We start from the raw sequence: 14,082 nt of genomic DNA, 5'->3' as shown, positions 1-14,082 counted from the left end.
AAAAACACTATTAAATAAAATGTTTTGCCACATGAATCAAACATGAATATAGATAAATTAACAAGATTTACATGTTTACAAATGGTATGTAAAAATATAAGTAAATACAAGTAAATGTACACGTTATATAAGGGAGGGCAGACAGTACAGCTCAATAATGTCGTGAATTAGTCCTATCGCCTTCACTGTGGGAACGGAACTGGAGGAGTCTGTTGGAAAATGAGCTCCGCTGCCCCTCTATTGTCCGATGGAGTGGGATTGGAATGCATTGATAGAATTTGTTAAAATAAACATTTGAGAGAGCTGTAAAATATCCAACATTGATACTACGCTTGGTGTAGATATTTGGATCCAGAGTCCAGACATTCATTATGACAGGAAGTGTGCTGTCATTGATAAGGCGTTCATTTTATTTTAGTCTTAAACAGAAACTCTGGTGAAGCGACCCATCTGACAAAATGCTTTTTGGTATCCCATCCACAAAAAGCCAGTTTTTCTAGTGTCCGGTTCAGGACGGCACTGCAAGGAGAACCCCCTGCTGTCCCACTGATCTTTGGACATTCTTGCTCATTAGAGGCCTTTGTTGTTCATTCTGTGTGTGTGTTTGCATGATGATGGACGAACCCATGCAGTTTTTTCCTCCAACATGTTGATCAACTTAACTCAACTTGGGTAGAAGCCTTAGAGTTCTTACATGAGGTCAGCCCTCAAGAATGTGGGCTGTCCCTTCCGCTGTTGCACTGAAAGCAGCCAGATAACCTGTCCATTACAAGGACAGCATGTTACCACATTGGGGGAGGAGGGGGAGTGGCGGGGGATATTTTTTTCCCTCTGCTGTTTGGCTCCGTGCTGAAGAATGATTCTTTTTGGTGCAGGAATGTGGGAGTGTCGCGTGCTGAGGCAAGGACAGACCCTATTGACGGCGTCCTTGTAAGCCTGTATTGATAGCATGGCTTGCTACATGACATGGCATGGGTTAAGCTTGGACCGCCCCAAATTATTTAAAAAGAAAACTTTTCACAAGAATAGGATCCATGAGTCTGTTTGCAAATATGTCAAGCCAGAAAAACAATGTGACTCTTCATGGGGACTGCGTTACTGTAGCTCCAGGACAGACGAGGCAACGGTGATGGAGTGGGTCAGAAAAGCAAGCTTTCAACGACGGCGTTTTTTTATTGCATCAAAAAACTGGAAAGTAACCCTAAATATGCGGCGGGCCAATGTAAAAACACTTTGTCTTAAAACCACTAATGCAAAGCAACCTCATTTTTGCACATCTAGCGCTAAACTAGGAGAAATAATCCCATAGATTATATGTACATGAATATGAAAGATAGTATATACAAATACGTATTTTAACCCTGTGTGGCCCGTGGCTCAAAAAGGTTGCCCACCCTGCTTTTTACAGACGCCCTACCACGCAATTCGGCGCACCACACATCATAAAATGTGTTTATTAGACATACTTTCTCTCCACCGGCCTCGTTAAGCATGCAGGTGTTTTTTTCTGCTGACCTGCGGTGATGTTAATTGGCTCCCAACATGCTTGCACGCACCAATGTGACATGACTTAACCATCAAAGATCATCTATTCGAGATGGAGAAATGACGTGTCTCCACTTCTGCAATCGCCGCTGCCGCCAGGAGGAAGTGGGAGCGTTGACTTCCTGAGTAATGTGGGGGTGGCGGTGGGAAGGTGGAGCTTGTTGTACCTCCAGACTTTACCCAGAATTCTCTGAAGCGGAAGAAAGACAGGAAGCGTGACCCGAGCTCGATAACAGTGGGGGCGGCTATTTGCGGCAACCAGCAGACGAGGAGGTGTCTGTTTTTGTTTCCTGTTGCTTGTTTAGTGCGATGCGATCAGCTAAATGTGTCGCTGCGTGTTAGGATGGACAGCTTGCTTGTGTGCACATACATCGGGCAGGAAGTGATGATTATTTGACTTTAGGCTGCAAGATGACGGACCCATTGACCTGCAGATATTATTCCCTCACCGCCAAAGCACTCCAACTTGAAAGGCAGCATTCCGTCTCATGTGGCGTTTTGAGCCTCTCTGCCACTTCCCTTCCTCTTTTCTGTGCCGCAATGCCAACTAAGGCCGCTTTGGGCTGATTACCTCTCATTCTGCGGCTTGCTTTCATTCTGTTAAACAATTACAGCTTGACCTGCTGACTTGACAAAAACACATGACGTCATGTGCCTTTTCCTTCACATAGTTGCAATTACATAACAGCGGAGAGATTGTTTTCACCCCCGGCCACAGCTGCTGTGTCTCACTGCTCACACGAGCAACGTAAGAGCCGCTTGTGTTTAGATGAGGACCAAAATGCCCTAAAATGGGAATTTACAGCCCATGGAGCTGCTGGCGTCTAACATTGCGAGCAGCACGACGTCGCGCCCTCCTGCCAGGTGCTTCCACTTGGCTTCAGGATCAGGCAACGATGCAGAACCGTCTTCCTGTTCAGTGCTTCCTCTAAGCGGAGACGCAGTACTTGGTGCGCGTTCCTCTTTTGTGATGTGCTGCAACACCGCTCACCTCCGAGCAGGGGCGTATTTAGTCATTTGGGGGCCCAAGGCAAACCTAGATTTGGAAATCTGTTAGTTATCTGTCAGCTTACGGTGCTAGTTACATGGCCATGTTTATGCACAGTATCCCCCCAAGGATACTTCCACATGATCACAGCAGGACGGATGTTGTCCTGAATGTACAACCGAAAGAGTGAGGAACACGATGCAACAGCAGGAAAGGAAGCCTAGCATGTGTTTGCGTGTGCTATTGATTAGTCCGACATTGCAAAAGACTGGCGGTGACCTGCTTTCAGTCGGGTCCTGATGACTTTGCCACATGACCATCAAGAAGGAATTTGCAAGTGTGCGCATCAGCATCTGGAGTATTTGCATGCTCACAATAATACACCCCATCTCATAATGTTTTTCCTGCTTTAGAAATAGTATTTCTATTATTATAGTATTTCTATTCGATTAACAGTGATACAATACAATACAATACACAACAACATATAATTGAAACTACACAAAAGTGAAACTGCTTTTGTTTCCTGCTCTGTATGAAACCGGGGGACATTTTCAATCTCTCTACTATTTTTTTATTGGCCCATCATGTAACTCATTCAATGCAGCACTAACATGTTACCATGCTTTTTCAAAGATAAAAACATACATAGACACCCTTTTCAGATTAGGTCTTAGCATGCTAACATTAGCATGTTGGCATTTAGGCAATTTTAAAATATTGGACTGTACGAGTGGTTAGCACGCAGGCCTCACAGCTAGGAGACCCGAGTTCAATTCCACCCTCGGCTATCTCTGTGTGGAGTTTGCATGTTCTCCCCGTTCATGCGTGGGTTTTCTCCGGGTACTCCGGTTTCCTCCCACATTCCAAAAACATGCTAGGTTAATTGGCGACTCCAAATTGTCCATAGGTATGAATGTGAGTATGAATGGTTGTTTGTCTATATGTGCCCTGTGATTGGCTGGCGACCAGTCCAGGGTGTACCCCGCCTCTCGCCCAAAGACATAGGCTCCAGCACCCCCTGCGACCCTTGTGAGTATAAGAGGTATAAAATGAATGAATGAATGAATGGACTGAATGGATTGTTTTCATATTCAGTGTTTACATGCTAACTGTATGATAACATTAGCATGTTAGCAGTGTAGCCATTTTTTCAGTTGTTATCGGATGTATTTATACGTTTTTATATACCCAACCGACTGTCCGATCCGAATGACGTATTTGTGTGGGGGAAAAGTTATGATATTATGGGAATAAAGTCAAAATATTAGGAGAAAAAATTATTGAGGAACAAAGTTGGGAAAAAAAAGAAAAGACCAATGTTGGTACTAATACCAGACTTTCTCACCCATTTCACAAAGCTGAGATGCAGTTTTAGAAACCTTTAGCACATCTGCATGTGTTGATTTACAAAGTATCAAAGTGGCCCTTTCATCCTTTCATTTTTTCAGTATCTGGCTCTTCCTGGCAAAAGTTGGTGACGACCCCACTTCTGGTTCCAGTCGACACATTTTGACTACACTTCGTTGGAGAATGGCGCATCGCTAAGGGCCCGAGGAATCCCAACCGTGGGATGTATGCAATTCAAAGTTCTTCACACAGCGGAAAGGACTGCGGCCAACAAATGAGCTGAAATCTCACTTAGACGGGCGCGGCACTGCAGACAAAGGCACATTTAGAACTCTTATCAGTTAGGTGAATACTTAACCATGTGTGCTCACTGTACCTGCTTTGTCCTTTTGCAGCGGGTCAGACTTTGACTACTTGTGAGGCACAAACTGAAACTATGAGTCTCTAAGCAGGATGTGGCTGTTTGTAACCCACTGGTGGAGGATTTCCCCCTAGGCCGAGCTTATGACCAGTTGCTGTGTGAGAGTCGGGGGATTCATGGGAAAAATAGGCTTCAGATATGTCAACAATTATTTGTGGAGCAAATAGATTGACATCACATCCCCAAGGTTAAATTGTCGAAATGCTGCAGTTTCATGCCTGATATCATCAGACGCCATCTTGGTCGACTTTAGTCGTGTTTGTGGTTGCATGCACTCCTTTCCTGGGGGTCACTGCACGACTGCGACGACGTCAAGCTGATCACCCTTAAAGTGAGAATCCAGACAAAATGACGAGGGCGTCAGTCAAAACAGATTCAACTTCAGGGCAGAATCGCTAGGAAAAAGTCCCCCCAGTCATGTGGGATCAAGGTCGGGGCTTGTGTGCGTGATGGGTGGGAAAGCAGTGACACGCACACACAATGACACATTGTCACAAAACATTAGACAGCTTCATCATGAAGCTCCATCTTGAAGTCGCCGCATGGAAACACGTGTACACAGTATACTTGCTTCCTGAGGACGAGAATTTGGAGCGTGTGCAGTTACCGGAAATGATGATTGCAGTATTTGTCCACTTACTCAGCACTGTGGGGGTGGGCAATACAGCAATTTCTGGCATCGATCCGATACGGGGTGAATACGGGTCCAGTACTGTATTACCCATGCTGATACTGATACAGTACTTTTTCCTACAAACTTTTCAAGATCATCAAGTGATTTTTGTGATTTGTTGATCATGATAAGAATCTGAATATTTACCAATATTTGTGAAAATATTCTGATAGTTAGTGTGCAAGTTAGCGTGAGTTGCGCTGGCCATCGAGTTGACAGCTCGGGCTTTTAGCTCAATGCCAATGGCTAACAGATGCAATCCCGTGTGGCTGTGCAGATGTATGTTGGTAAACCTTACTGCTTGACACCTTAAGAGTCGTGCTGGACATCAGTTGATGGTTCGGGTGTTGAAAATGGGTGCCAGCCAGGTTGACTGTGCAGATGTACGTTAGTAAACCTGAACACGGAGTTGAAAGAGCAGAATGTCAGTGTAACAGGTAACAGGTGTGAGCCAGTGTGGCTGTGCAGATGTACCGTACATCGGTAAACCTCACTCGCTTACGAGTTGCGCTGGACATCGCTTGGGATTTTAGCTCAGTGTGTGTAACTGGTGCCAGCCGGTGTAGCTGTATGGACGTACGTTGATAAACTTCACTCCCTGACACCTTTAGAGTTGCGCTGGTCATTGAGTTGACAGCTCTGGCTTTCTGTGGATTCTGGTACAAGTTGCTGGCTGCACCAGGCGGGTTAAGCCAAGTGCTCTCGACTCTCTCACACCACACTGATACTTGATACTACTACCCTTGATGTTGATACTATTTCCGCAGAGTCCTAGTGGTTAGGGTCCATCACTGAACACTCATCATTTGGGGCACGTTGAGTACAACATCTGGGTACATCCACTAGATTGTTCCTTGCTGTGAACACAGTTAAGCCCTCAGTATGTATAAGTATGAAAGTGTGCTAATTGTGCAGCGTCCTGAGAATCAATATGTCTACATGCTGTTTGTGTACATTAGAAGGTGTTTTGCAAAGAGTCTGACCACTTTAAGAAGCCCTCCCACATTCCTCTGTGTGTGTGTGTGTGTGTCTAAAGAGGAGGCGTGGACAACACAGACAGGAAGTGATGCAGCAGGACTTCTACGCCGCCATCACAGTACAGACAGCGCCACCCAGTGTTGTCGGCCACAATAGTGGCAGCCTACTGGTAAAATTCCATTCCCACAGAGCAGGAATGCTCAAAGGCCCGCCGACAGGCTGCGGGGAATTATTTGATAAGATCCCAGGAGAATTCCTCCCGGTGACTGCTGTTTCTCGTCTCTTGCTGCATGCTAGCGGACCAAAACAGACCTACGCTGACCCCACCCATCATTCTTGACCATCCATCCATCTCCAACTCGGAGACACACCTAGAAACATTCCCGTGCATCTTAAAGTGCTTGCATCTGAAGAAGAAAGTTAACCACTCTTGTAGCTTTGGGGTTTGACACTGTTCCACGTGGAACGTTACTTTCCTTTCAGGGGCCTTTTTTTGGCATCAATCCTTAAAGTTTCTCTCTAATGTGAAATGTGGTGGGTGATGTCATACCTCTGGTTACATAATCGCTTCATGATCATCTTATATGTCATGAGACTACATATAAGAATAATACGAATGCAATAGTCAAACTTTCACTTTCCCAAATGAATCTTTTATTCGCTCATGTCATGTTGGATTGGATCACTTTCTCGGTTTGGATTAAAATAACGCCGCCTTGCATCTTTTAAGAGATTGTGCATCACCTTTCTCTGCTTCAGAAGCAGAAATGAGATGAAAAAGACAAACTGAGAATGTGACAAAAGGTGAAAGACTTGCCTCATCTTGCAGTTGGATACCACCGGCTCAAATTCTGGCCTGGCGGCTATTTGACTATATACATATGTCATGCATGCTGATGCATGTTGACTGTCACTGCCACCAAAATTGCTAGAATAGAACCTCATTAAGATCCAAACGTGCAAAACCTAGCCATTTTTGAACCGTTCTTAAGATTTTGTTAAGTCTTTGTTAAGCATTTGTGTTGCCAAGAGGAAGAAATATAAACAATCAGCTATTAGTGGTTTAGTCGTGCTTTATGGTTTTGCAGACAGATAAACAGAAACCACAACGGTATTCAATCAAAACAGGTGTGGTTACTTTATACTGGCAACAAAAGGGAAAATAGCACATGCACTGATTTAAATCCTGGTGTGGGAGTATTATATTGTCAAAAAACATATGAACAAAAAAAACTATGCTGCATGTTAAAGTGGACCTATGATGCTCTTTTTTTCCCCAGCCCTTTGTATTGACTTATGGACTCTTATAGGGCAGCTACACACGATAACCTGCACAGAAAGCTTTCTAGCTCTTCCAGAATCTGCACCTATTCCAATGGTCTGTTTTAATTTATTCCACCCATGGCCCAAGACGAAAATGTGCAGCAGAGCGGGGACCCATTTAAAAAAAACTCTCTGAAACCAGTTTGTACCCATATAAGAAAAACACCTCTCTGAAACCGTCTTTCAGGGCTCACTTACATGTACAAACCTCATTCTTTGAAACTTTGGCATGGTTTAACACGATAATACAACATTCTAACTACTTTTATAAATCACAAAAGCGAGAAAGCACAATAGGTCCCCTTTAAAATATGTCCTTATTAGCTATGGATCGGCTCTACAGAGAGCGACAGTACCATCTGGTGGCCAATGTAAGAAGCGCGGCACTTTGAAACAACATGGCCGCGCCCATGCTGATCGTCGCTTGTTGACTTGTTGACTACAGTTAAGGTAAATTAACGCACACAAGCGACAAACAGGCAAACATGACATGTGGTTATCTATACAAATGCTTGTCCTTTTAATAACAGCCACCATGCAGCCTGGAGAAATCGCCCAATGTGCTTTTCGACTTGAGAAATTGCACGCAGACCAAAGCTGCGTTGACATCTTAACTCTCGTCGGCGAGCTTGACAAGAGTGACGTCACTGCAGAGCACCTGGAGGGTATCAGCAACGTTCTTTTCAAGATTCTCAAAGGATGCTCAGATGGAGGTGTGAGGAAGGCGGTCAGATGTTTGTTGTCCAAGTGGAAGAGGCAGTACAGAAAGACGAAGCACCCATTAGGCGGGCGATGTTCACTGCACCCTGTAGGTGCCAAGAGTTTGGATGAAGAAGATCCTCACTCCTCTCCTCATCCTCTGGAAGGAACTTCTGTAAGGTCCAAATGTGTTCAGCTCCTCATCGCTGCCCTCAGTCCTGAACCACGTGACCTGGACAAGGCCACAGAGCTGGCCACAGAGGTGGAGCTGCACATCCACCGACTCCACACGCCCAACCAGGTTAAATACAAAGCCTGCGTGAGGAGCAAAGTCGCCAACTTGAAGAACCCTAAAAACAACCACCTTCGCCATGGCCTCATGAGCAGCTCCTTGGCTCCCGAGGCTTTTGCCCACATGTCAGCCGAAGAGATGGCCTGTGAAGAGCTTCGGCGGTTGAGGGAGGAGTACTCGTCCCGCGGCGTGAGCGAGAGGCAGCTGCCATGTGGAGTGGAGGGGACGGAGACACGGAAGATCCGCTGTGAGCGGTGTGGCGGTTCAAACTGCAGGGTGACACAAGTGAACCGGGGGACGCTATTCCTGCCGGCGTGGGTGCGGCGGGCAGGGCCTGATGATGACGCAATGACCTTTGTGACGTGCAGCGGGTGCGGGCAGCAGTGGTACCACAGTCGCTGGGACTGCCTCTGATAACTTCCATCAGCGTAGCATGGCGTAGCCTTGCACAGTCTGTAGTCAAGTGTAGCTTAGCGGAGATGTTCAAAACTGCAACACATGCGAATTAGCAAGAGGCTGGGATACCTGAACATGAAATGCTCATGAGTCAGAGCTCTTCTTCCCGTCACTCCCGCACATGTAGCTTGAGATGCAGCTGTCCCACTTGTTAAAGTTTCTCAGTGTTTGGTAAAGTAAGTAGTACGCATACCCCGAGTGGTACGCAAGCAAATTGCAGGGGTGCATGTGAAAGCATTTCATTTACATCGTCAAAATAAAATATGGGCGGCACGAGTGGTTAGTGCGCAGACCTCACAGCTAGGAGACCAGGGTTCAATTCCACCCGTGTGTGGAGTTTGCTTGTTCTCCTTGTGCGTGAGTTTTCTCCGGGTACTCCGGTTTCCTCCCACATTCCAAAAACATGCTAGGTTAATTGGCGACTCCAAATTGTCCATAGGTATGAATGTGAGTGTGAATAGTTGTTTGTCTATATGTGCCCTGTGATTGGCCGGCGACAAGTCCAGGGTGTACCCCGCCTCTCGCCCGAAGACAGCTGGGATAGGTTCCAGCACCCGCTGCGACCCTTGTGAGGAAAAAGCAGTAGAAAATGAATGAATGAATGCTTAAAAGTACTAATCACCTAAAATGCATGAATGCTTCCATCTGTGACGGCATCCATGATGAGCAAGTAAATGTGCACGCTGGTGCGTGTATACAAAGGGATTCTTTTTCCATGGGATGAGTGGCGGCGTGACACAAACACGCGGACACATGAGCACCCTCGGGCCAGCACACACTGGGTCCCCGCCTTCCACATGCTCCCAGGCCGGTTTCATGCAGTCACCCGACAGACGACACTTTCTGCGGTTCAAGGCGGTCTTCCTTCCACGCCAGTCTTTAAGGTAAGGCTTTCAGTTTGCTCAACATGTTGTAAACGATGATGTTGACTAAATATGTTTTATAAAAGATTACTTTTAGAATGTTCTGTTATGTGATCAATCCTTGGAAAAAGTAATAATATTAATATTGTAATGTGATTCATTTAATGTGATATAATCTGGAAATGTATGTAAATACTTACTATATGTGTGTCCAGTCATTGTGTCGTCACGCTGCCCAAAGATCCCAAGACAAAGACGTGCTTGAGACACTTTGGTATTTTGCATGTGACAGCAGCAGTCTTGTTTCTTCTACGCTGCTAGTTTTAATCTTGTGCCGAAAGAGAAATACACTTAGCAATCCACTTTATTTCTTTTATTTACACAATATGACAAGGGACACCACTGCTTTTTGGGAAAAAATACGATTATGGTCTAGGATTATTCAATATATAGAAACCTAAAGTGTGGTTGGGTGGAGACACTGAATACATATACAAGTCATTGAAATAAATTGAGAAAAATGAATTAGTAAGTTTAATCGCAGCAACAATATATATATATATTAACAATAATACAAAACTACATGCAAAGTTTTTCCCAAATTGATACAGGGAAAAATATAAATATGTATAAATGTGTCTACGAAGTTACTCGAATGCAAGAGACCATTTTGTACAAAGAAGGCAGTGAAGGGGTTCTGCAAGGCTCAATTTTAGGACCATTTATTTTATACCTCAATGTTTGTGACCTGTCCCGTGTATTAAAAAAGTACACTTATACCTCACCACTCAATGCTTCAAATTTCTCTCTGTCACAATTGACATATGTTTTGGCTAAAGTAAGCATTTTCAAGCATTAAAATGAACAAAATTACAAATATAAGGCATTCAGAGAACACACTCAAAGATGTGATGGCATGCAGTATTCTACACTGGTCACTAGGTGTCTGTAATGTTCGATGAGACACACAAGCACCAGATTTGAACACTGGAACAACAGGCTTTTATTGCAGGTTTGAATGAAATTACAACAGGCACAATAATTCCGCTTATCCGGGGTTGGGTCATGGGGGCAGCAGTCTAAGCAGGGAACCCCAGACTTCCCTCTACCCGCTGATTTTGTCAGCTCCTCCCGGTGCTTCCTCGTGTCTTTTCGGTCACTTCCATAAAGTATCTCATGACCATAGGTGACGGTAGGAACGCAGACCCACCAGTAAATTGAGACTGAGGTACCCACCCTGAGGTACTTAATCCTCCACTTGGGGCAGGATTTCATTCCTGACCATGAAATGGCACCCGTTTCCGAGCAAGAAATCACATAAAACATGTGTTACTGTTGGACTGTTTTTGTTCCAGACAGGACGTACTTGACCTGTAATTATGGTTAAAAAGAGTTTTATCGGCAAAGCCATTGGGGTTAACATTTGTCTACCTGTGTCTCCCTTGCAGATCTACAGATATGAAAACATAAATGAATGTGCTGCTATGACGGTAAGAAACGATTCTGCTGTTGTCTATGTTGATTTTCATCACTTGTGATCCTTTTCACGCATGACATAACCCCCTCCCCCGAGTGGATGGAGAGTGGCTAATTGCACAGCATAACGAGCCGGCTGCTTCATAGGATTAGTCAGTCAAATGACTTGACTATGCAGGCCAAGACGTCCTAACACATTTCTTTAAACAAGCAGTTTTTCACCTGGATTGAGCCGAGGCACATAGAGTGTTTTGCATTCAAACAATTTCACATACACTACAGATCAAAACTTTAAAACTAGGTGAGGAATTCCAAGAATTCCCATTTAACACTTTTGGATCCTAAGTGGCATGTGATTGGCTGGGGACCAGTCCCAGGTGTACCCCGGCAGCTTGGATAGGCTGCAGCATACCTCCGCCTCCTGGAAACATTGGCATCAAGAATGCCTAAAGCCATTTTTGAGGTGATTAACAAGAACGTCACAGCTATTCATGACTTGGATTCATAGTTTGCAATAAATGACGGCGGTGGTTGCAACAATAAAATCAATGCATGCAAAGGGATTTGTTTTTGGATATGTCCACGTTTAACAATGTTCTGCTCTTTTGCAGTGGATGTAAAACCTCCACAGCCACGCTTCAGCCATGACGTCCAAGTCCCCTCTGTTCAAGGTCATTCTCTTGGGTGACGGCGGAGTGGGAAAATCGTCCCTCATGAACCGCTACGTCACCAACAACTTTGATTCCCACCTCTTCCACACCATCGGCGTGGAGTTCCTCAACAAAGAGCTGGAGGTGGACAGCCGGAGTGTCACCCTGCAGATTTGGGACACGGCGGGCCAGGAGCGCTTCCGCAGCCTGCGCACACCCTTCTATCGTGGCTCGGACTGCTGCCTGCTCACCTTCAGCGTGGATGACGCACAGAGCTTCCGCAACCTGGCCAATTGGAAGAACGAGTTTGCCTACTTTGCCGACCTCAGGGAGCCTCACAAGTTCCCCTTCGTGGTGCTGGGCAACAAACTGGACATCACCGAGCGACAGGTGTCAGGGGAAGAGGCGCGGCGGTGGTGCCGCGACAACGGCGGACTCCTGTACTTTGAAACAAGCGCCAAGGACGCTACCAACGTGGCGTCAGCGTTTCAAGAGGCAGTTCGTCTGATTCTGGCGCTGGATGAGCGCGCCGACCACCTCATCCACACCAACACGGTGGACCTGAGCAGGAAGAGAGATCCCCATTCCAGCTGCTGCTGAACTCCATGGAGAACCCATCTGCTCCGGTTCCTCAAGGGTTAAATCAAGGCTAGGGAGCTGTGTGTATCAGACTGTGTATTGTAGTTTTTCTACAGCCAATTACAAATTCATATTCTCACAATGGATACTGTGTACTCACAATAAAAATGCTACATTAGATGAAAACATATTTTGTAGTTTATATTTATTGTTTCAATGTATTCTTACTTTATTTAGATAGCCATTTTTATCTGGTTTTTTCCATTTTTTTCCCTTTATCAATGCACCAGCTACGTTCTGTCAGGTTTTTTTTTTACCAGTATTTGCTTGTTTTGCATTTTATTTTTATTGTTTTTTTTCTAAACGCTTTTTATTTTCTTGTGTGGTGCAGAGACCATTCGTGGCCCGCATCTGTTTTTATTGGCCCCCCACCTCAAATCAAAACTCAAATCAAATTTTTTGTGCGACATTTGTGCTGTTTTGTGCAGTTATAATGAACGTTTATGCTGCTTTCCTCAACAAAGAAACTCAACAAAAGCAGCATAAACGTTCATTTTAACTGCACAAAACAGCACAAACATAAAAACATAAAAGTGAGACTTCAGTGAGGTGGGGGGCCAACTTAACTCAGATGCCAATGACACCTTCTAAAAATATCTACGTAACAAGAAAGAAAACCAACAAAAACGGATGTCCAAATGAGAAAAATTTGAGAGTCACTAGTATTTTTTAATAATAATTGTATTAGTTGCTATGTTAAAGAAAAATGTTACATTAAAAAAAATAATACTAGGAGAAACAGAAAAAGAAAAATAAAGTTGTAATTTTTGAAGAATCAGGTTGGGGGAAGTTAATATTATAAGAATATATCATGCAAATAAAGTCATATTGTTTAAGAAAAAAGTTGAAATATTTGGAAAAAACAACAGTAAAAATGTCAAAAGGGCAAAAACCAAAGTTCATACTAACAATATGCTTTTTCACCTATACCACAAAGCTGAGATGCAGTTTTTTTTCATTGAAATATTTATAACTTCCTACAATTTCTACATGTGTGGCTAATCTACATTATATTTTATAAGCCTAGCGAGGAAATGTGTAATATTTGAATTGTCCCCTAGTGGGCGCTTGCATCACGTCATATTGACATAAGTGACGCACGCGCACCTGTTCACGGTGATAATGGCTGATTTCTCATCTGCTTCATTTCCACGGTGGGTTTTCGAGTCCACTTTCTGCGCTTTTGCTTAAAAGTGAGTGTTATATGTCACACAGCAGCATAAAGGTATTCATATAAAACAGCATTTGTCAGCCAAGGGAATCGAATACAAGAGTTCCATCATAAAAATGTCCTCTTATAAAGTCACTAATGCACAGTTTTGATTGAAGCTAGTGTAAAATGTTCATTTTCGTGGTTTTATTTAATACAACATACTGCAGTTATACTGTATGACAAAAGTAAATTTATGGGTTAATTTAGTTGCAGACTGGCTGTTGTAAGATCTTAGCTGCATACGTTTTTTGAAAACGATGACGAAAAAAAGTCGTGTGCAGTTTGTCGACTGTGCTGTGTTTTCCTAAAGGTCGCTACAGCCACCTACAGGATTGGAGTGGAACCGCATCGACCCGAACTAAAACCTTGGCGCCAGCAACCTGTCACCGTGAGTACACTTATCAAATTGTCTTTTGAGCTGTGGAATTGAATGTAATTTGATGATCAGTATAAAACTGGCTATATGGGTGTTAAAGGCAAGTGTTTAAAATGTAAAAATAAATATAACAATAAATG

The 14,082-nt window shown here is 44.1% G+C and overlaps 1 protein-coding gene across 2 annotated transcripts; it reads left to right on the top strand.

Annotated features, from left to right (window-relative positions):
• Positions 1-7,629: 7,629 nt before the first annotated feature.
• Positions 7,630-12,473, top strand: LOC131104833 (ras-related protein Rab-9A-like). Of its 2 annotated transcripts, none has more exons than XR_009119835.2 (3): positions 7,630-7,728; positions 7,809-9,609; positions 11,037-11,078. XR_009119835.2 is itself a non-coding variant. In XM_058052389.2 (3 exons), the coding sequence occupies exon 3, from the start codon at positions 11,709-11,711 to the stop codon at positions 12,312-12,314; it is 606 nt and encodes a 201-aa protein (XP_057908372.2). In that variant the 5' UTR covers positions 8,683-9,609; positions 11,037-11,078; positions 11,676-11,708; the 3' UTR covers positions 12,315-12,473. The 2 variants fall into 2 exon arrangements, 1 of the variants encoding a protein (XP_057908372.2); XM_058052389.2 differs by lacking the exon at positions 7,630-7,728 and adding an exon at positions 11,676-12,473 and having other exon boundaries at positions 8,683-9,609.
• The last annotated feature ends 1,609 nt before the right edge of the window (positions 12,474-14,082 follow it).

This window comes from Doryrhamphus excisus, linkage group LG15, assembly GCF_037039965.1.
Source record: "Doryrhamphus excisus strain RoL-2023G ecotype Guam linkage group LG15, RoL_Dexc_Guam_v1.1, whole genome shotgun sequence".
NCBI lineage: Eukaryota > Metazoa > Chordata > Actinopteri > Syngnathiformes > Syngnathidae > Doryrhamphus > Doryrhamphus excisus.
This window is presented reverse-complemented; position numbering and strand designations above follow the sequence as displayed.